Here is a 22,231-nt window from a genome sequence, read left to right on the forward strand (position 1 = left end):
ACCCGCCTCGGCCTCCCAAAGTGCTGGGATTACAGGCTTGAGCCACCGCGCCCGGCCGCATATTTTCTATAGGGCTTTGTATTCAATAAATATAGATGATGTAAATACAATCAACCCTTGATTATCCATGCTTATAAAATGATAATAAACTAAAATAATTTATATTTGGAGTGCATTGTATGCATTTTTAACAGCTCTTCTTAATCATACATTCTTTTGTCAACATGAAAATTAATTTCCAGTTTCTGAACTCTTGTTCCAAAGAGTACTTATTAAAACCACAATGAGGTTAAAATTTGCTGAAAATAAACCAAAAGTTTATAATCCTACAAAGATGATTGAGAGAAGACTATGATATTTTGTAAAAACCAACACCCTCAGGGGAAGAGATTTTCAAGTTCTCCAATACTTATACCTGATTTTAATGTAGATATAAAAGGATTTTTTGACGGAGAAATTGCATGCAAGTAACCATTTGCGAAATATGGACCTTGGTGAATGCTGCTAGACACATAATTGAAAGACAGATTTTGTTTTTTGAAAAGACATCACTCAGAGGGTCATAGACTTTGATCAACACTTTGTGTGTTGTTCCATGCCATTTTCTAATACCATTCTAAAGTGATAGATAATCGATAATATTATGCCTTGTGATTTCCATCCTGCTACCTCAAAATTCTATTTAATGGTTACATTATCAAATTTTTCACCTATTTGTCATACCTCTCTAACACGGTTGGTAATTTTTTGAGGATAAATGCCATGTTTCGTCTCCCAGAGTGCCTGGTGTGGTACTCCATTCATAGGAGGTGGGATCCGATAACATTCATCAAACACCTCTAATGTTTGACACTGCCTCAGCTAGCGTCTTTCCTCCCACAGCTATCCGAAGGCATGGCCACCCAGCAGACTCTCCATGGCCTTCAAGCCTTCACTAACTACTCTATTGGAGTAGAGGCCTGCACCTGCTTCAACTGTTGCAGCAAAGGACCGACAGCTGAACTGAGAACCCATCCTGCTCCGCCCTCAGGACTTTCCTCTCCACATATCGAGACGCTGGCCTCAAGGACGGCCTCCTTCCAGTGGAGTCCCCCCATGTTCCCCAATGGTGTCATTCACAGGTAGTGGGTCAGGCGGAAGGATGAATAAACTAACAAGGCATGCATACAGACTTATGAACTCATGGTATAACCTACTCCGCACCTAGGCTACAAACCCGTATAGCTACCCAGCACTCCCCAGGGAGGACTTGCTTATTGAACAGATATCTATAGCAAAGTAGACAAATAAATTGATCTGAGTGGTAATGTTACCTGTGATATATTTAAATCATAAAAGCAGCTAATGATAGAAAGGAGAACAACAAAATAAGCTTTACATTAAAAAGACAATGCAATGTGTTTGTATTCAATATCCTCCTCCTAATAGTTTTCTGGAAGCATTCCTTCTACAAGCCTTCACTGGAACATAAGACACCTCCACAGTTAAATCAGAATTGCCCTGATCTAATTTAAAATATTGTCATAAACCACTGTTTGAAAGAAAAAAGAAGACACTTGACTCAAATCATTTAGAAAAAAGTCTTTATTCTAAAAAGAGAAGAACCACTTATGTCTCTCCTCTTAAAAGAGGAAAATGTCTTAACTCTACCAACAAAGATCGCTAGTTGCTGGGTAAACAGCAATGTGTGTGTAGACGGTGACTTCTCTTATCATTTCTCTAGTTACATCTGCTGCTCGTTTCCAATAACATTACATGAAGTGTTTCTGAGAGCAGTTTTCTGCAAATGGAAGTTTTAAAGAGCCTGTAGTCTATGAAAACAAAATGTCTCCTCACAAAATAGAACCAGTTTTAAAAGAGAGAGTTAAACTAATTCCATTACCCATCTTCACTCTGTGTATCCATTCTCATTTTAGCTATGAACTCCAACTCCACGTGGCTTGCCCTCCTGACTCAGCCCTCCCCTGTACTCCCAGCCAAATAGAGACAAAGTACATGGGGCTGGGACAGAAAGCCAGCCTTGGGGGTCTCCAGCCCTACACCACATACAAACTGAGAGTGGTGGCACACAACGAGGTGGGCAGCACAGCTTCCGAGTGGATCAACTTCACCACCCAAAAAGAATGTGAGTACAAGTGGCTGCTACCATAAGCCAGAGAGATTGGAAGGCATTCAGGAGAAGCTTGTCCTGAAAATTGGGGAAGCCACTTTTTAAAACAGATTGAGTGGGCTCAATAACACTGAATGTTACTGAAGCATTGATGAGGATGACTACTGAGGAAAAATTCCTACTGGATTTAATAATATGGAAGTCTAGGGCAGATTTAGGAAGGATTTTCATGTGGGGATAGGGTAAAAACAAATTTAGGGGAGTTAAACGATCAATGGGAAGAAAGAAAGTGAACAAACACTGATAGGCCATGTTTATAAACAGTTTTGCTACTCCTTTTCTTTGTAAATTACGTGGCATAGTCTCTAGTATGTACAGAAAGCATTGAGACATAGCACTATTAGGAAAAGCAAAAGGGCAACTGAGTGAAGAAAAGCGCAATCAACTAATTAATTGGGGGCTTCCTTACATTTTTCTGTAATACAGTCATGCATCGCTTAACGATGGAAATATGTTCTGAGAAATGCATCGTTAGGTGAGTGTCATGAAAATATCGGAGTGTACTTGCACAGACCTACATGTTATAGCCTACTCCGCCCCTAGGCTACAAACCTGTATAATCATGTGACTGTGCTGAATACTGCAGGCAATTGTAACACAATGGTTATTTGTGTAGCTAAACATAGAAAAGGTACAGAAAAAAATCTGATATAAAAGACAAGAGGGACAGGCGCAGTGGCTTAAGCCTGTAATCCCAGCACTTTGGGAGGCCAATGCAGATGAATCACCTGAGGTCAGGAGTTCGAGACTAGCTTGACCAACATGGTGAAATTCCATCTCTACTAAAAATACAAAAATTAGCCAGGCATGGTGACACACACCTGTAATCCCAGCTACTCAGGAGGCTGAGGCAGGAGAATCACTTTAACCCTGGAGGCAGAGGTTGCAGTGAGCCAAGATCATGCCACTGCACTCCCGCCTGGGCAACAGAGCAAGACTCCATCTCAAAAAAATTTAAAAAAAGTAAGAGGTGGTACGGAGCAGCTCCATTATAATCTTATGGAACCACCATCATTTCTGCAGTCTTGATCAAAATGTCATTTTGAGATACATGACTATAACTTAGATTTTATAAGGTATATGCTTTTATTGTTTAGTAATGGCAAACACAAAAAGGATTAAGAATAAAATAAGTACTTATCAGAACCAACTACATAATTTATGGAGTCCAGTGGAAAATGAAAATATGGAATCCTTTGCTGAAAAATCATTAAGAATTCCAAGACAGCAACAGTAGAGCGTCACGCTAAGCCCAGGACTCTTCTGCGTCACAGGCCTGTGCAGCAGCACAGTTCACATGCCAAGAAAGCTGGTCCTGCTTATTATCCACCGACCCAGAGGCAACAACTACTAATATTTTGGAATAATCAGTTCCTTTAATCTCCTTTCTATGCATAATTTTTACTATGTGGCTGAGATACTATAACTAAAATTTCATAATCGGCTTTTTGTTTGACATTATTATATTAGCATTTCCCTGGCATTAAAAAAACTCTTTAGCCACCAATTTTAATGGCTATACAATAATCCATAAATAAATTAATTGGGGCATTTGGGTTGTTTTTTAATTTCCCTTTAATAAATATGATGAAAAAAATCTTTGTGAACAGATCTTTGAATGTCCGGTTATCTTCTTAAATTAAATTTTGACAAATAGAATTTACTATTAATACATCAAATATTTTAATATTTTAAGGCTTTGAATACTAATTTCATGTTTTCTTTCCAGAAAGATTATGTCAGATTATCATCTTACCTAAAATACTCTATCTGGCATTGAATATTATGCCAATTTTAAAAGCAAGAATTATGCATTCATAAAAGATCAATGTCTCACACAAGGACCTTAATGTGTCTGAGCAACAACATGGCAGGATGTTAGTAACAGATCACATTTACAGAGGACTTGTTTGTTCCTGGTAGAATTTTAGCATTTTACAAATACTTATTACAACAGGCCTATGAAATAAGTACTATTATTATCCAAATTTACAGATGAGAAAACTGAGGCAGGACTACGAACTGTGCACTGCAATTCCAGGATACCATTCATATAGACTGTGATCTGAACTGAGGCTCTTGGAGTTAGACAATGAAGTGGCCCTCAACTAAGGCCAGAGCTTAAGTAACCTGGCCAGTTTCCACATCTAGTTAGTGCAGTAATTACTCTGAACTCGTGATCACTGAGCTTGGCTGCTGTCTCAGTACTACTCTTTCCCTGATCAGTTAATTTCCTACTCTCTGTAATCAAGACTTCAAACCATCTCCACCTTCGCCAAACCTCCTTCTGCAGCTCACCCTTTCTCCCTACATGCCCACAACCTGGCTCACCCATTTCTCCCTTTACTCTATGTAGAACTCCTTGCCTTGTAATTCTCCAGGAAAAGAGATGTCATCAGTCAGTAATTTACTCCTATTCCCCCTGCAGACAAACCTATCTGCATTTACCCCATTGCTGTCAGTGACAAGGAAAGAGTGGTCCTTCTTCCGTCTGAGATAAAATTCACTGCCTCCCGTGCAGTGAATTTCATCCCCTTCACTACTCACCATCCCTTCGAGAGGGTCTCCTTAATCTTTCTGTGTATCTCACTTTTATTCCAAGTTCCTTCTATCTTTCTAATGTTAAAGCAAACAAGCTCCACTTCCCCTGCAGTGATGCTGGCTCTCCTCTCTCTGACAGCAAAACTTTCCTAAGGAACGGTCTGCAGATGCTTTGCGCATTTCCTCTCTTCCACTTACTTTTCAACTTCCTCAGCACTGGATGAAAATATCTTCCTAAGTTTGCCCTTGGCCTCCATATTGATATATCCAGAAGGCATGTATCTACAGGAGTCACCTTCACTGACTTTCCAGTAGCATTCAATGCAACTGAACTTTCAATTTTCCATGCTTTTTTAAAAAGTGGTTTACCCTCATTTTCATGGCAACCCTCTCCTGGTTTCTTTTCTACTTTTTTGGATTTTCATTTTTAGTCAACTTTGTTGGTTGATCTTCTTCCACTGCCCAAATCTTAATCCTAAACCTTTTAACTTTGTCCCCTTGCCCTTTCTCTCCTCCCTCCTTTCCTCCTCCCTCATCAGGTGAGGTCATCTGTTCCAAGGCTTTGGTTCCAAAAGCCAGACTCCAGTGGTTACCTCCTACCCAAGTGCTCTGTTTTGAAGTGTATACCCCTGCACCCAGCTTCCTCACAGACATTTCCCTCTGAATTTCTCATAACTAGCTTACATTGGACAGGCCCCAGACAGAGCTTGCAACTTTCCCCTTCAAGCTATGCTTCCTGTAGTCCTCACTTTCTCCATTTTCATCTCCAGCACTGGACACAGTATCTTAGATTCCAATAAATGTTGCTTAATGAATGAGTGAGTGCACCTAACACTGCGTGTTTATTGTTGACACTGCTCAATCAGCATTTTTGTCACTCATACTATATTCAAAGCAAACTGTAATGATTTTTAATGTGTGCTGTCTGATTTTGTAATCTCCTTCACAGTACATCCAGAAGCCAATTTTGCTAAATGTTGTAGTTTTTTTGTTGATGTGGCCAGAAAACCAGAGAACAGCTAGGTGAGCTTTGTAGTTCATAACCAATGCCCTTCTGAGTCATGAAGCTGAGCTTTTGCCGATTTTTTTTTCTTACGCTTGGAAGAACAAAGTGAACTGATTTAAGATTTTCTTCCTGTGGCAAGGCATGCTGGCTCATGCTTGTAATCCCACAGCTTTGGGAGGCCAATGTGGGAGGATTGCTTGAGGCTAAGAGTTCAAGACCAGCCTGGGTAACATATCAAGACTCCCACCTCTACAAAAAAAATTTTTTTTAAATAGCCAGGTATGGTGAGATGCACCTGTAGTCCCAGCTACTAAGAAGACTGAGGGGGGAGGATTGCTTGAGCCCTGGAGGTCAAGGCTGCATCGAGCTTTGATCATGTCACTGCACTCCAACCTGGGCAACAGAGTAAGACTTTATCTCTGAGAAAAAAAAAAAAAAAAAAAAGATTTCCTTTCTTTGTGTTTTTTCATATTGGAGAAGCAGCTGGACTAGTACCATAGGAGAAAAGGTTCCCTTAATCCACTACTGGGTCAATAGATATGGAAAAATACAAGAAATGATTATGATATGGGTTCTAAAATACCATTTATATTACTTTTAACTCATTATAAACACTGGGAGCAGGAAAATCTGCACCAGATAATACAAACCAGAAAATAATTTGGGGCTGAGTGTGGTGTCTCATGCCTGTAATACCAGCAATTTGGGAGGCAGAGGTGGGCAGATCACTTAACGTCAGGAGTTCGAGACCAGCCTGGCCAACATAGTGAAACCCATCTCTACTAAAAATCCAAAAAAATTAGCCAGGTGTGGTTGCACACACCTATAGTCCCAGCTACTTGGGAGAACGAGGCACGAGAATCACTTGAACTTGGGAGGCAGAGGTTGCACTGAGCCGAGACAGCGCCACTGCAGTCTAGCCTGGGCAACAGAGCAAGAGTGCATCTCAAAATAATAATCATAATAATTTAGAAATAGAATATGCAGTTTTATATAAATGTGATCACATGTACATTCAGCAAAGGGTCTGGAGATGAAGCCTAACAACACCTGCAGCCCCCTCTGCTTGAATCCCCCTTCAGTGGAGAGAGAGGTGAGATATAAATGTTTAACAGCTGGCCTGCTTGAGGGACAAATGGCCTGATTTGAAGTGCTTGTCAGTTTCCATTGTGTGAATACCCCCATTACTGCTTTCAAGTGACCAACACGACGGCACTGAACAGGGTTGGGAAGGGATGAGTAGTAGCTTATAATTATATAATATTTCCACCAGTCAGATAGAGTGGATGTAAATGACCTCAGGCACACAGACAGTAGTAAAACGCAGTGAAACAATTAAAAAGTTATGAATTTGGAGTATTTATAACCTTTGTTTGAATATAATTATTTGTTTATATAATTTAATTTTTAGTAGTGGCCAGATTTAACAACAACTTGCGAAATTCCTGAGCTTCAGCACACCACTGGAAAGCACCCACAGGGTGAACCAGTAAATTCTGTTCCTTTCAATGGATGTGTACCGATTTTAACAAAGTAGTATGGGCCTTAGTTTAAGCAAGCCTAGGTTCAGCTCCTTGGTCTCCTACCAGCCACTGACATAGAGCAAGATATTTGACCTCTCTGAACCTGAGTTTTCTCACCTCAAAAATTAGGAATCAATCCTTACAGGATTATTTTGAGGATTAAATGAGATAAAGTATGTCAAAAGCTGGGAGCATAGTGGTTCTTATCACTTTTTCAGTCTTCCTTGGGGAGGATTCGTAAACTCATTATTCTCGATTATTTTAATTGCTTACTCTTTTTCCTCAGGAAGGTCTCCAAATCCTACAGGACAAATAAGACTCCTATCTTTCTATTTTCTTGCTAGTTACAAGTCGTTTCTTTATTTGTGCTGTTATGATATAGGGAAAAAGTGAAAATCTACTGAACTACGGTGATAGAAGTCATAGACAAATAACAATAGAGCATTCCTTGTAATATTAGGCAGAATTAATGTTGGAAAAGCATTGAGATTTAAAGAGGGCTTGATAACTCTTGTTTTGGTGTTTGCAGAAAATTTTTCTTATGGCTTTATGAAAATATCTTATTTTGAAAGATAACAGTCAACTATGTCTTTATGGTTGAATGTTATAATTACAAAAGCATAATTATTCCTTCTTTTGTTATATTTCCTAACATCAGAAATAGATGGATTGTTTTTTAAAGAAAAAGAATCACATTCAATTTCTCACTACTCACTCCTTTCTTTTCTTAAAAGCCAATTTGGTATGTAGGTGAATCTTAATGTTTTTACAAATATATTGATTATTTTGTAGAAAACAAGATCTCATGAAATAAATCTCTTCTGACTTGACAAGATGATATGGTATCCCTTCATTTGTTTCCACAAAAATTATTAATTTAGAAGATGAGCCCCAGTTAAGGATTTTCTTTTGTTTTAGTAAGGAGCTGAAAATCAAAAGAGACTGTGCCTGTGAAATGCACACAAAGTTGCTTCTATATGTGATATAATACTTAGGAGACCTAAGCTTGATTATATACTAATGTACTATGCTATTGATTGATGAGTCAGGGCAATGAATTATTATACTTGAATTGCTGTTTGCAAGGCTTTTTAACTATCTCAGAAAACAAACTAACGGTTTGAGAAAAAGCTTTAACAATAAATGGGTGCCAAAAGGACATAATTCACCATCTAAGCAGTTTGGTTTGGAGAAAAAAATATATTAACTTCATCTAGTCCTTGGGGCTTTGTGGCAATAAATATTGATTTGATATGAAAAATAGCTATCTACTGTAGTTAATAGTGTTAAGGATACTTTACCTGTTAAAAAGAGGGAAAATGCAACAAAATATGAGCTCCAGGGTTATGTTGGTGAGCAGATCCATTGTATGTTAATAGTTTTATTTATAAATAAATAAATGTATTTAACTCTGTATCGATTTTTTTTTTAAAGCAGGCATAAAGTTGCTGAGAAAGCATTTCATACATGTTCCCATTGGTTTTCTTTTCACCCCGATACTGGTTATTTCGTAACACTGAGGAAAAAGTGAAGGATTCTAACAATGTTGGTCTTCTTTCTTTTTTTTTTTTTTTTTTTCTTTGGATTGGTTTGGTTTGGTTTTGCTCATACTTTTTTTTTAAAGCACACACCTGCACCCCTTCAAAGACGTTACCCTTTTTAGAACCTACAACTTTCTCCCCACAGTGCCTCAGTACCGGGCCCCATTTTCGGTGGACAGCAATTTGTCTGTGGTGTGTGTGAACTGGAGTGGCACTTTCTTCCTGAACGGCCCACTGAAGGAGTACGTGTTAACCGATGGAGGGCGACGTGTGTACAGCGGCTTCGACACCACCCTCTGCATACCGAGAACGGCGGACAAAAGTTAGTTTCTGACTCCTGTTTCTTAGTGTGGAAGGCGCTCTGTTCCCCAGCTTTATGGGATGTTAAATCTGAAAGCTGACCAGCAGATGCTCACCATTAAAACATCCTGGTTTAAGTGTCCACTTCTTGTGGAAAAGTTACCGCTTAGGATAAATAAGGTTTTCTTTCCTTCCCATTTGTAGCTTGACAGCACTGCAGTTATAATGTGGTTCAAGGGGATAGTGCTGCCTCCACAGGACTGGAGGGTCCCCAGGAAGGGATAAGACCGAAGGGCAAGTTGGGGTCACAAAAGAAATAGCACCCATACATAGTCAATGACTACCCTAAAATAATACACTTCTAGCGACTTCATAGATTTTCTTGCTATATCTCCAGTCTCCAAACAGAGCCCTATCAGGAAATAACTATCTCCAACTCATAAGGATCTGAGTAAGGGGTTTCCTTCACCTTCCTTGATATCAGCCCCCTGAAAGAACCATCTTGTCCCTCTAAGATGGAGTTCCTTCTTCCTGTTTACTTACATGTCCCTTTTCTCTTCGCCTTGTTTTTAAATTGAATTAAGAAAATGCTTTACAAGGCACTAAGTATTTTCTAGTGATCAGCACGCTCACAGGACCAATGCTCACTATACAATGTAGTGATTAATGAGTATTTTATCTTGGTGTAAGTTAGAGGTAAACAGTGAGCTCCAGCATTGCATGTATACTCATAGAAACTTAATAAAATTTTTACAAAGATTCAGCTACGCATGTTCATAGTTACCGTTCATGGTCACCTGGGCAGCTCATTGGGAAGGAAAGGTGGCCTGATAGTTGGCAGACACAGGTTCTACCTGGCCCGGCCTCTAACCATCTGTGTAACCTTGCAAGGGTCACTTCCCTCAGGTTCCTGGCCACTGAAAGAGCAATTTAGACCATGTGATTTCTAGGATCCCTTTTGAGCTCTCCTGTTCGGTAAGAAACTCTAGGTCATTTAGTGGAAAGTACACCTGTAAATTTCAAAGGAAGGGTTTAAACCGTGTGCAGAATAAGATGCGCTTTGTGTATATCCTTTACTCCTCTGTTATTCTTTTCCTTTGCTGTATAAGCTCTAATTTTTCTTAGCTCTATTACTTATGGATAGGCTATTATTACACTAATGATAGCTTTTTTCTTGAGCATTTTAAAATTAGAAATAATTTTGAATATTATATAAAACATTCTAACTTGCTCTGAAATCCTCTTTTTCATGCTATAATGCATTGCTCTTTTAAAAGCATGTGCCCTATTTGTAGGTGTTGAATGAACAAGTCATTTATCAATTCTTCCTTTTGTCTAGCCTTCTTTTTCCAGGTCATCTGCACAACTGATGAAGGAAGTGTTAAGACACCATTAATCCAATATGATACCTCTACTGGACTTGGTAAACAACTCGTATTATACTTGGTGTAACACCTATTCATTTTCCTCAAGAAACACACATATGTTTGTTTATACATACTTGGGGTCTTAGCACCGACTATGTATGTATTAGCACCGACTATACAGAAGAAATTGTGCCAAGTGTTGTCAGAGATTTTTTTTTTTTTTTTTTTTTTTTTTTTGAGACAGAGTCTTGCTCAGTCACTCAGGCTGGAGTGCAGTGGTGCTATATCGGCTCACTGCAACCTCCACCTCCCGGGTTCAAGCAATTCTCCTGCCTCAGCCTCCCAAGTAGCTGGGATAAGGCACGCACCACCGCACCCAGCTAATTTTTTGTATTTTTAGTAGAGACGGGGTTTCACTGTGTTAGCCAGGCTGGTCTCAATCTCCCAACCTCATGATCCACCCACCTCAGCCTCCCAAAGTGCTGGGATTACAGGTGTGAGCCACCATGCCCAGCCAGAAATTTTTTAAAAAGTCCTCATGGAACTTATATTAGGCAAGGAGTAACAACATACTTTTTTTTTTTTTTTTGGACAGAGTCTTACTCTGTTGCCCAGGCTGGAGTGCAGTGGTGCAATCTTAGCTCACTGCAGCCTCCAGCTCCAGGTTCAAGTGATTATCCTGCCTCCCGAGCCATGCCTGGCTGATTTTTGTATTTACAGTAGAGATGGGGTTTCACTGTGTCGGCCAGGGAGGTCTCGAACTCTTGATCACAAGTGATCCACCCACCTTGGCCTCCCAAAGTGTTGGAATTACAGGCGTGAGCCACCACACCTGAATATACTCTTAAATATACTCTTAAAATGCCAGAATATACTCTTAAAATGCCAAACATTGAACTGTAAATATGGAAAAGACCAGAGAGCTCCAACTAAATTTTTCTCCTAACCACAAGCCCTGTCAATAAAGTATTGTATGACTTCATGTACATAAAGGTGATTTACAGAGGAAGTTAGAGGAGAGATCAGAAGAAGAAAGAAAATATTCAGCCAATTCATGTTGATGATAATGTTAATATTCTGGATTCAAAGCCTAGAATGATAAATTTGAAAAGTGTCTTTTATCCTCCATAAAAGAGTATGACTGACTGTTGATATCAAGTAATTTAGCTCAAGGGATACAATTTTAATTTTTAAGGAGCATCTTTTAAATTCAGTTTCACTCATAGTCTCTGAATCTAACATTTGTGATACTTTATAAAAGCAAATTAGAGAAATGCCAAATCTTTTCCATTAAAACAGATTTGGAATTGATATCCTATTTTAAATTCCAGTAATTAATGACATATCAAATTTGCATTTATATATAAGATTTTTTTGAAAAATAAAAGTGTCCAAAATTTCTGAAACACAATAAAACATATATATTATTGTCGAAGATAGTTTCAATTTGTAAAAATAACATATTATTCTATGTTTGCAAACTTTACATATCTGGATGTCATATAAAATTTCCTACAACACTTAATTCCTCTCATATGGCTTATTTCATTTAATAGCAGTGGTAGGATAGAACAGACCTCATTCGGTATTCTGTTAGCAACTCCAATATTTCCCCAAGTGGACAAGTGGAGGTCTAAGGGACACAGGAATTTATCCAAGAATGCTCTGCTAGCTTGTTACTGGGATGAGAACACCAACATGGATTTTCTATTGACTTCTGGCCTGGGACCTTTTCTTTGCAATGGTTTGCCAAGTTAAGTACACGTAAGAATCACCCCAGTGTGCTTGTTTATTATAGTTTCCTGAGCCTCTGGCAGAATTCAGACTCAAGGAGGCTCAGAATCTGCTCTTTCCTGCCCAGTGATTCTGACACAGGGCTCAGGACCATGTACTGAGTGATGCCGGAAAACCAAGGTTGCTCACCTTCTAAGCCCTGCCAGTCTAGTTTCCTTGGTGAATAGGAAGTGTGTTGTTCCTGAAGGCAGGCCATCAACAAAGAGGGATTTACTCTGACACTGGCTGTGGTTTCAGTTTTTCTTTGGATCTGAGGCCCAGTCACCAGAGTTTCAACCCCTGACAGTGAACCTCCCATGTGATGCACAGGTGGAGTCCCTTGAGGTGAAGGGGCACTTTGAAAAGACAGAAGGGAAGGGATAAAGGGACTCCATCCTGATCTCGAGGTCTTCATAAAAAGGAGAAATCCCTGGTTGGCTCATGAACAAGAATTGAGGGTTTCCATTGTGTCTGGAGGCCAGGCTCTGGGCAGAGCAGAGGGAGGGAACTCTGAGGATTGCGCAACGCTCTGGCAGATTCCAAGATGTGCTGCCCAACTAATATCCGTCGTCAGTTCTAATTTTCATGGTGTAACTTTGAAAAACACTCTTGTTCGCTTGCCTGGAGGCAGCCTCCAAGCAGGAGAGTGGCGGAGACCTCATTTTCCTCTGACTGTTCTAAGGGCTATTTCTCTTTTGAGACTCCCCTCAGGCAGGCTGCCCTCCCTTCCCCTACGGGCTGTGGAGGAAGGCGCCCACTGGGCCCATCAGATCAGTTTCTGGAGTTACAGCCAAAGAGTTTTTCCGCTCTGTGCCACATACAGAGGAGACAACTCTTTTAGTGTGCCACCTAGGCTGGTTTGTTTTTAATCAAACGACACACGTTGGTTCCTAATTAGGGGAATTTCGACCTGCTGGAGCTTGATTGGAGTGTTGACTCAACCCTTTATTTTAGAGATGGCAAACAAAGGTCAGAGTCCAGTATTTAATCACAGAGCTGATCGGCAGCAGAGTTAGGGTTGACAAAATTTAGTTTTAGCCACTTTCTCTTCCTGCCTTTAATATTTTCACCCCAGTTCTGAACTTTTTCCTTTAAGTCTTTCCCTGGGAGTGTGAGTGTGAAGTACCAGGCAGGCCCACAAAGTTCTAAGGGAGCTGAAAATGGGGAGATTTGTCCAGTGAGTGAGTAGGCTTTGCAGTTGGGTCTATTTGTTTTTCTGACCTGGCTGTAGGTATTAGATTTAGATGAGCAGCTCTCTCACTCACAGCTCCACACCAGCCTGTGTGGCCACTGCATTGGATCCACAGGTTTCTGTGCTGGCTCCAGCAGTGGCTAGATGGGAGCAGATCTCTGGTCACCCCACCCCCACCCCTGCCACACCCCTGCTTAGCTTGCCAAACTGACAACATAATTTCACTGCCTTTGACTGTCCTGCTCTGATCCTTGTCAGCCTCTCTCCTATCTTCCCCACAAGACTTAATAAACCTGCCTGGCTGGGCACGGTGGCTCGTGCCTGTAATCCCAACATGTTGGAAGGCCGAGATGGGTGGATCACGAGGTCAGGAGATTGAGACCATCCTGGCCAACATAGTGAAAACCCATCTCTACTAAAAATACAAAAATGAGCTGGGCGTGGTGGTGTGCACCAATAATCCCAGCTACTTGGGAGGCTGAGGCAGGAGAATCACTTGAACCCAAGAGGCAAAGGTTGCAGTGAGCCGAGATCACACCACTGCATTCCAACCTGGGTGACAGAGCAAGACTTCATCTCAATAAATAAATAAATAAATAAATAAATAAATAATAATCCTGCCTACCCTTCATCCCTGTAAAGACCTAAGCATAGGGCCTGGCACCAGGTACATTATTGTTAAACATGAGCTACTTTTATTAATACTAACCTCATGTGCAGAGACTCACATCAACTGAACTCTCAATGTGTGAACACCAAGCAAAGGTAAGTGGCCCCAGTGCTAAAAGATTTCTTTCTATAGGAAGCTTTCCCAGTGCATTTGGGTGATGGTTTGCAGAGCTTTTGCTCTTTAACAGAGAAGCCATGTAAAGACAACATAGAAGAAAACACAGGCTGTTAATATCATAATGGAAAATGGAATCTGATGCTTCAAAATCCAGTTTACACAAAATGTCAGGAATGGGACTGTTACATGAAACAAGGACACCTCAGACCTCCAAGCACTGATTTTGTTTGTGACTCTGCAGTAAGGGTCCCAGTCCCTCATGAGAACCCAAGCAAGGACTTTGCTCCCAAGGCACACAGTTATGAAACAGGTAACCCTCAAGGTTACTTTGGTAACCCCTTTTAAAAATTGCTCCCCACACTCCCATCTTTCCCAGGGATTTGCCAAGGCAGTGGTGATTTCCAACCTGAGCAGCAGAGCCAGAAGTGTCAGCAAGGCCTCTCAAGGGCTGTAAGCATCTCGTTATAACCCAGCAACCCACTGAACCATTACCCCAGCCTGCACACAAGTGCAAACAAGCACCAAGAGACAAACTGCTTTCAACTCCTCTCTAATTTACTATCAAACAGCAGGGCCAGAGACGACAAAATTGCTTTCTGAAATAACACTTCCCCTTTCTTTCTCTGGGTTTTGCAGGCTTGGTCCTAACAACACCTGGAGAAAAGAAGGGATCGCAGAGCAAAAGCACAGAGTTCTACAGCGAGCTGTGGTTCATAGTGTTAATGGCGATTCTGGGCTTGATGTTGTTGGCCATTTTTCTGTCACTGATGCTACAAAGAAAAATCCATAAAGAGCCATATATCAGAGAAAGACCTCCCTTGGTACCTCTTCAAAAGAGGATGTCTCCATTGAATGTTTACCTACCTGGGGAAAACCATATGGTATGTCTGTAGAAGTGTGGCCCCATTTCCCTAATTTCCCTATCACTGGACTAGAATGCTTGTTTTCCTTCTGAGAAAAATGTGTCATAGCCATAGTAACAAGGAACCAGATGTAAGTTATGTTTCACTAAGTGTGGGGACCAAGAGAGACTGACCCTAGAACAGCTTTCTCAACTTTGGCTGCACATTAGAATCACCTGGAAAGCTTTAAAAAATATCACTGCCTGGACTTCATCCAAGAAATTCTCATTTCCTTTGTCTTGAGTAGGGCCTGAAGATCGGTATTCTTTTCTTCACTCCAAAAGTGATTTTAATGTGTAACTAGGGATGAGTATTTCTGCCCTGTAATTGTAAGCCAGGGCCTGGTGAAGAAGAGTTGTATGTTGAGATTACCTGGGGAAATTATAGGTTGTATTGCTGTGTAATTTGGTGGGGGGAATGGGCATAAAAAGGGGGAGATGGGGAGGGAGGGACTAAAGTGTTAGCGGTGCTCAGTCTGTCCTGTGGTCCTGACACCCTGTGCCACAGGGGATGGATGGCTCCTCTTAGCTCTAGACCACTCACTCCCAAAATAGGAGGTCCAGTAAAGGTCTAGTGGGAGAGGGGCCCATCACTTAGTAGTGCAGGACAGTCATTGCCCAGAGCACTCATTGAAGAGTAAAAGGTGATTTAATTCCATGGTGCACTCTGCTGTGGGGCTATGTCTACCTGGAGGAGGAAAGGCTGCGTTTTCTAATCCTCACCAGGTACCCATCTATTCCCCAAAGCTGTGCGCCCACAGGGCTACATCTTTCTGAAGAGGTGCCTTTTTTTCCAGTTTGCACTAAGGTTCTGTATTAGCTAGTGGCTACCCTTGGCAGTACCAAAATTAAGCACAGAAGCCTGGTCAAGCTGCTTACAGTTCAACATTTAAAAAAAATAGCGGGGAGTGAACGCAGCAGCATTGTTTGCCTTCAGACCTCTTCACTTTTCCAGCACTCAGCGATGAATGATCACTGGTTAAGCCCCAACATGGCTGGATCAGACCTAAGTAGCAGGAGTGCTGGGGGCACAAAAGGGCAGTGGGCCCCCTGAGGTCCGTGGTTTGTGGCTGGTGTGGGAAGTAGCAACAGGACAATGATGTGGTGGTGGAGAAGCAGAGAAGGCACTGGTCAACACCACTGGGGCCTTGGCTGTCTCTCTAGTCACATCTGTCCCACTCCTCTTCTCACTGATCCTCCTCGGAGCCTCCTTCCTCCCTCAGCCCATCAGACAAGCTCTAAGCACAGGGCCATTGCTGCTGCGACTCCTTAGGTGACTCACACTCTTGCTTCACTCACATCTCTGCACAAACGTCATCTCCCATTCTATGGAAAATTTCCTAGCCCCTTAACCCACTTCTTTTCTTTTCCATAGGATTTATCACATAACACTAAATTAGATATGTTTGTCTGACTCCTGAAATAGAATGTAAGCTCCCAAGATCAAAGATCTTGTGGGCCTCTTCCTGTTGCATGTGCCCCAGCACCCAGAACAGTGCCTGGAATATCATAGGCACTCCACGAATGTTTCTTGAATGAATGAATGTCAAGTGACCATTTCGAACCATGGGCCGTTTGCTCCTGTTCAGTGAATAGTCATTACGAGATTCTCACTGAAGAGCAGATACTTCAAAATTTCTCCTTGTTAAAGAATAACTTTCTTTAAGGAGCCCATGTTCTTCGAAGGTGCACTACTGCTGGAGGAAGGCAGTGGAAGAGAGAAGAAGGCAGGAGAGATCTGTTTAGCCTGCGAGATGAGCTAAATCGAACCTGGGGTCTGTGGAGTGCACAGCGTAGTGAAAGGAAAGTTCCCAAGCACTTCTGGGCACGTCTACTGTATAATGTGAGGTGTGGTTACAGGAAAGCATACCCACATACCAGCAGTGTCCAGAACTCATTTCAGTGATACGTTATCCTGTCCTTCGACCCAGTCCCTACAGGCAGGCACCTCTGTGTCAGAATCCTCCATGAGGAGGAACACTGTCTTCCTTACTTGGTTAACTTAGAGACCAGAAGACACTCCCACTCATTCTTGTGGGGATGTTATGTTACTCTGGATATAACCCCATAGCTCAGGGTTTTAATGAGTCTTGTTAAGCTTCATTTTGTCAAAGTGAGACCATGAACTGTCTGCATCAGCATCACATAGGAGGAGCAGGACCTGAAGTTCTGAGGGAGAAACTCAATAAGCTGCCATTTTAACTGGAACTGCAAGAAGTCTGGGCTGGGCGCGGTGGCTCACGCCTGTAATCCCAGCACTTTGGGAGGCTGAGGTGGGCAGATCACGAGGTCAGGAGATCGAGACCATCCTGGCTAACACAGATGAAACCCCGTCTCTACTAAAAATACAAAAAATTAGCCAGGCGTGGTGGCGGATGCCTGTAGTCCCAGATACTCAGGAGGCTGAGGCAGGATAATGTCATGAACCCAGGAGGTGGAGCTTGCAGTGAGCCGAAATCGTACCACTCTACTCCAGCCTGGGTGACAGAGCGAGACTCCGTCTCAGAAAAAAAAAAAAAAAAAGTCTGATGCATAGCAAAATTTGAGAACAGCTGAAAATGAAATAATAATATAATACAAATCCTGTATGCAGTGTGCACTGTTTGATAACGAGTAGAAACAGGTGGGGGGAGGGGGCTGGTTAGACCTTGCAGTCCTGACACCACACAGGCTAAGCCACCTCTGCGGACAGACGTAGGCTTCAGCTGGGAAAAGCAGACAAAAGAATGTAAACACCTTGTTCCTGCACACCCTTTACCATCAGGGAAATATACAGTGGCACCCAACTGATTCTTTCACTGAATGGCCAAAACTGAGTCAGGTGTGAGGATGGGAAAGCATGGAGGGACTGGGTGACTGCCAGGGCTCTGGTCTCAGGGAACTGGCTCATCCTGAGCAGGGAGGCCGTTCATTGCAGGCAGGTCTCAGTAGAAGTGAAATCTGGGGTATGCCAGGGCACCGGGTGGAATTCCCCTGAGCCTGTTGAATCATAATTTAATCCTATTCAATTGACAGAGTGTACTTGCAAGTCTTCTTCTGTGGCTTTTTAAAAATATTTTGAAACCAAACTGCTCTCACAAAGTTGGAGACCATGAGAGACATTGTCAAAAATTAGCCAAACTAAAAAGAGTACAACTTGCATTAGTAGAGCAAAATGAAGTCCTCGTTGGTGACTGTGGGCTCCTCATCTACTCAGATGGGAAAGAATCCACTCAAGGGGAAGAATCTGAATAGGAACAAGCCAGATTTACCTGCTCAGTTTTCCAGATTGACTGTCTTTTCACTTGAGTTGGTCAATGAGCTATGCCCCTGCAGCACACACACACACACACACACACACACACACACACACACACACAAACACTTCTCCCCCTCATTTGACAAGCTCTGGTTTCAGTGCTGGCGTGACCCTCTTCCAAGCACCTCATGTCTTGTGAACAGGTAAGATATCCTTTGAACATCAGTCCCAAACTGGCAAAAGGATTTTAGGCTATACTCTGAATGGAGAGAAATAGGCAGAGGTGCCAGGGAATGAGAGTGTCTTTTGTATATCATCAACATTTTTCAAGACCACACAGTATACAATACAGCTAAGTTTAAGCTCAAGTTTTGCTTGTTATTTAATTACTGGTTTGAAGATCCTTTCGTTCTCTGCAATACTAAACAAATAATGGCAGTGGTACTTACCTTAGAAACTAATCAATTAATTTCCACTCACCAAGGGTTTTTATTATTATTATTTCTTTGTTTTTTGAGACAGACTCTTTTTCTGTCATCCAGACTAGAATGCAGTGGCGCAATCTCTGCTCACTGCAACCTCCGCCTACTGGATTCAAGCGATTCTCCTGCCTCAGCCTCCTGAGTAGGTGGGACTACAGGTGCCCACCACCATGCCCAGCTAATTTTTGTATTTTTAGTAGAAATGGGGTTTCACCATGTTGGCCAGGTTGGTCTAGAAATCCTGACCTCAAATGATCCACCCGCCTCAGCCTCCCAAAGTGCTGGGATTACAGGCATGAGACACCGCTCCCGGCTTCACTATGAGGTTTTAGTTGCAAAACCCCAGTCTCTCTCTCTCTCTCTCTCTCTCTCTCTCTCTATATATATATATATATATATAGATAGATAGATATAGATATAGATATGTGTGTATATATCATAGGCTATATATATATACACACACACATACATCAGAGCAGTATTACATATGGGTATGACAATGCTGTTGTTGGAGAAATGCAAAGAATGTGTTTAAAACTGTTCCAAACATGGACTGATGTTGCCATTTGTTCTCAGTTTGACTCTGTGGCTGATATATCTGATGTGTCAAGCAATGTCACCCTAAAAAGTTACACCATGCACTTTGAGGTACTTCTGTGTGCTGCATGAATGCATGATCTTTTGCATGGTATGTTGACTGCACAGTGAAAAAAGCAGGAACAGATCATCAATGACTTCCATATATCCATTCCTCGGAAAGCTGAACAACATGAGTGAAAACTCTATTAAAAAAAAAAAAAGAAAGAAAGAAAAAGCAGGAACATTTCATTGATTGGACCAGCTAAATCAGAGCCCTCAGATATTTAGAGCAACTAGATTTTATCTTACGGCACATTCTAGGTCTCAATTATGGAGTGACTTTATCTTTCTGATGTTAATGTTAATATCAGACCTGATTTAATTTGGAGACTGGAATCCTAAAACAAAGGGAGGAATATGGAATGAGAAATGAGGGAGGGAGGGAGGAGTCAATTTCCCTACCCAAATCCAGGACTTTTAAAGTGAAAGACAAACGGAGTTCACATAGTGGACCAACATAATATTGCTATCTTTGGCTGCTTTGGGGGAGGGGTGTTCTCAAGAGGGAGGCTCTGTGCTGACATGTATGAAGAAGATACCTTGTTCACCCACCATCTGTCTGCCTTGCCCCACCACTTTGCAATGCAGAAAGCCCTTGCCCCACAGGGAACAACAGCCAGAGCACCAGTGTGTGAACTCTCTAGGTGCCAAAAACACTGGCCACCTAACTTGAGTATTAGCTCATCATCTCATCATTCTTACCAAGAAACCCGGGGTCACAGTGTTCCGGGTGCTCATAGCTGCTAAATTCTGTGGGTGACAGGTGTTCCCTTCATTGACAAAGTGACAATTGTTAGGAGACAGTCGTTCCCTTCACTGACAATGTGTGAGCCACAATCCTCTGTCATATTTCAAGCCCATATTCCTTATATGTGAATCACTCACAGCAACTTCCTTCTCAGGGATTAGCCGATACTAAAATTCCCCGGTCTAGGACACCCGTGAGTATCCGCAGCAACCGGAGCGCGTGTGTCCTGCGCATCCCAAGCCAAAGCCAAACCGGCCTAACCTACTCCCAGGGTTCTCTCCACCGCAGTGTCAGCCAACTCATGGATGTTCAAGACAAGAAAGTCTTGATGGACGACTCGCTGTGGGAAGCCATCATGGGCCACAACAGTGGACTGGTGAGTTGGTTTCCTCATACGGGGCCTTTGCTAAATATCCCAGAAAAATACTGGTATGGAACTGCCTGCACTTCGCCGAATGCAGCCCCATGGCACTCGCCTCTGAGCACTTACCCAGTGAGGTTTTAACAACTGGTTTACTAGCGTTACTACAATTGTTTGATAAGCAGGGTAGAAAATTTGTCTTGTTCTTCTGGTATACAATAGATGCTTAAAAATAAATGCATATTGGTCGGGCATGGTGGCTCACAGTTGTAATCCCAGCACTTGGGTAGGCCGAGGTAGGCAGATCACCTGAGGACAGGAATTTGAGACCTGCCTGGCCAACATGGTGAAACCCCATCTCTATTAAAAATACAAAAATTCACCGGGCATGGTGGTGCGTGCCTGTAATCCCAGCTACTTGGGAGGCTGAGATAGGAGAATTGCTTGAACCTGGGAAGTGGAGGTTGCAGTGAGCCAAGATTGCACCATTGCACTCCAGCCTGGGCAACAGAGTGAGACTCTGTCTCAAATAATAATAATAATAATAATAATGATGTATAAATAAGCAGCAAGCAAGTTATACTTCATAAACTTGGAGCAGGAGGTGACTGGAAACATTGGAATGGGCTTAAAACAAGGCATAAAGTACAAGCACTTGTTTTACTAAAACAAAAAATGTTAGTATGTCCACCTTTTACTATTGGTGTATGGGTGGACGCAAAAATAATATTTTGTATCAACAGGTGAACATGATTGCTTTCCAAACACTTAGGAAATGATGACAAATGAGGCTGTTACTATTTATAAGCTTCATCTTTCATAATTTCAGTCCAGTGGGTACAAATAATTGGCTCTTTGAAAGGTAATCTCTTCGTAATATAATATTTATTATCAGCCTCTGAGTGGTTGCAATAACAAAATCTTAGAATTTTGCCAACCATCAAATTTCATTGTGCTGTCTTCTTAGATGCCTGCTGCAGTACCATTCCACTGGGCCAGTGAGAAAATAAACAGATAACCAGCTAGGAAGTTAGCTCCTCTGTTTACTCCTCTGGGGTAAAATTATCCACCTCCATTTCTTTCAATCATCTGCTTCTGTTTTTTGGATTTACACTCGTCTTTCTCCTCTGAGTCCTCACTTTTCCTGCACTGAAAAGTTGATGACTTCCATGAAGCCTTTCTTGACTAATAGCAAATAATAAAGGGAGTTCCCTGGATCCAGGTTCCCTAACACTACAAAAAAATGTACAGTCCTTCTTGCCTGTTCAGAATGATTATGTAATATATACATATATATAATCTGCATGATAAAATTACAGGCTGTTTGATGTTGTTGTAATCTCAATTACATTATTTCATTTCAGATCTAAAGCTTTTAAAAGGCAGGGATAATTATATTTGGTTGAAACAAGGAATTGCTAATTGATCATTTTTTACATGCAAAACAGCAATTGCTATACATTCAACATAATACATTGAAAGTTCAGATGAATTATTTCACCTAATCTTCACAAACTGTAGGAAGTAGGTTCTATTGTCATTCTCGTTTTTTTACAAAAAGAATTGAGGTTTAGAGAGGTGAGTGATTTAATGAGAGATTACACAGCTAGCAATTATTTTCATGGGTTTGGGTTCTTAAAAACATAATCTGACTACAGAACT

At 41.5% G+C, this 22,231-nt stretch overlaps 1 protein-coding gene across 1 annotated transcript in view; it reads left to right on the forward strand.

The window, feature by feature from the left end:
• Nucleotides 1-22,231, forward strand: part of USH2A (usherin) — an 821,881-nt gene that overhangs the window by 798,780 nt on the left and 870 nt on the right. Inside the window, exons 68-73 of the mRNA XM_017870028.1 lie at nucleotides 883-1,121; nucleotides 1,917-2,125; nucleotides 8,927-9,103; nucleotides 10,421-10,504; nucleotides 14,837-15,081; nucleotides 20,363-20,584. Coding sequence (XP_017725517.1) covers nucleotides 883-1,121; nucleotides 1,917-2,125; nucleotides 8,927-9,103; nucleotides 10,421-10,504; nucleotides 14,837-15,081; nucleotides 20,363-20,584 — 1,176 coding nt within the window. The remainder of the gene's footprint in view (nucleotides 1-882; nucleotides 1,122-1,916; nucleotides 2,126-8,926; nucleotides 9,104-10,420; nucleotides 10,505-14,836; nucleotides 15,082-20,362; nucleotides 20,585-22,231) is intronic.

This window comes from Rhinopithecus bieti, unplaced genomic scaffold, assembly GCF_001698545.2.
Source record: "Rhinopithecus bieti isolate Rb0 unplaced genomic scaffold, ASM169854v2 scaffold_1673, whole genome shotgun sequence".
Taxonomy (NCBI): Eukaryota; Metazoa; Chordata; class Mammalia; order Primates; family Cercopithecidae; genus Rhinopithecus; species Rhinopithecus bieti.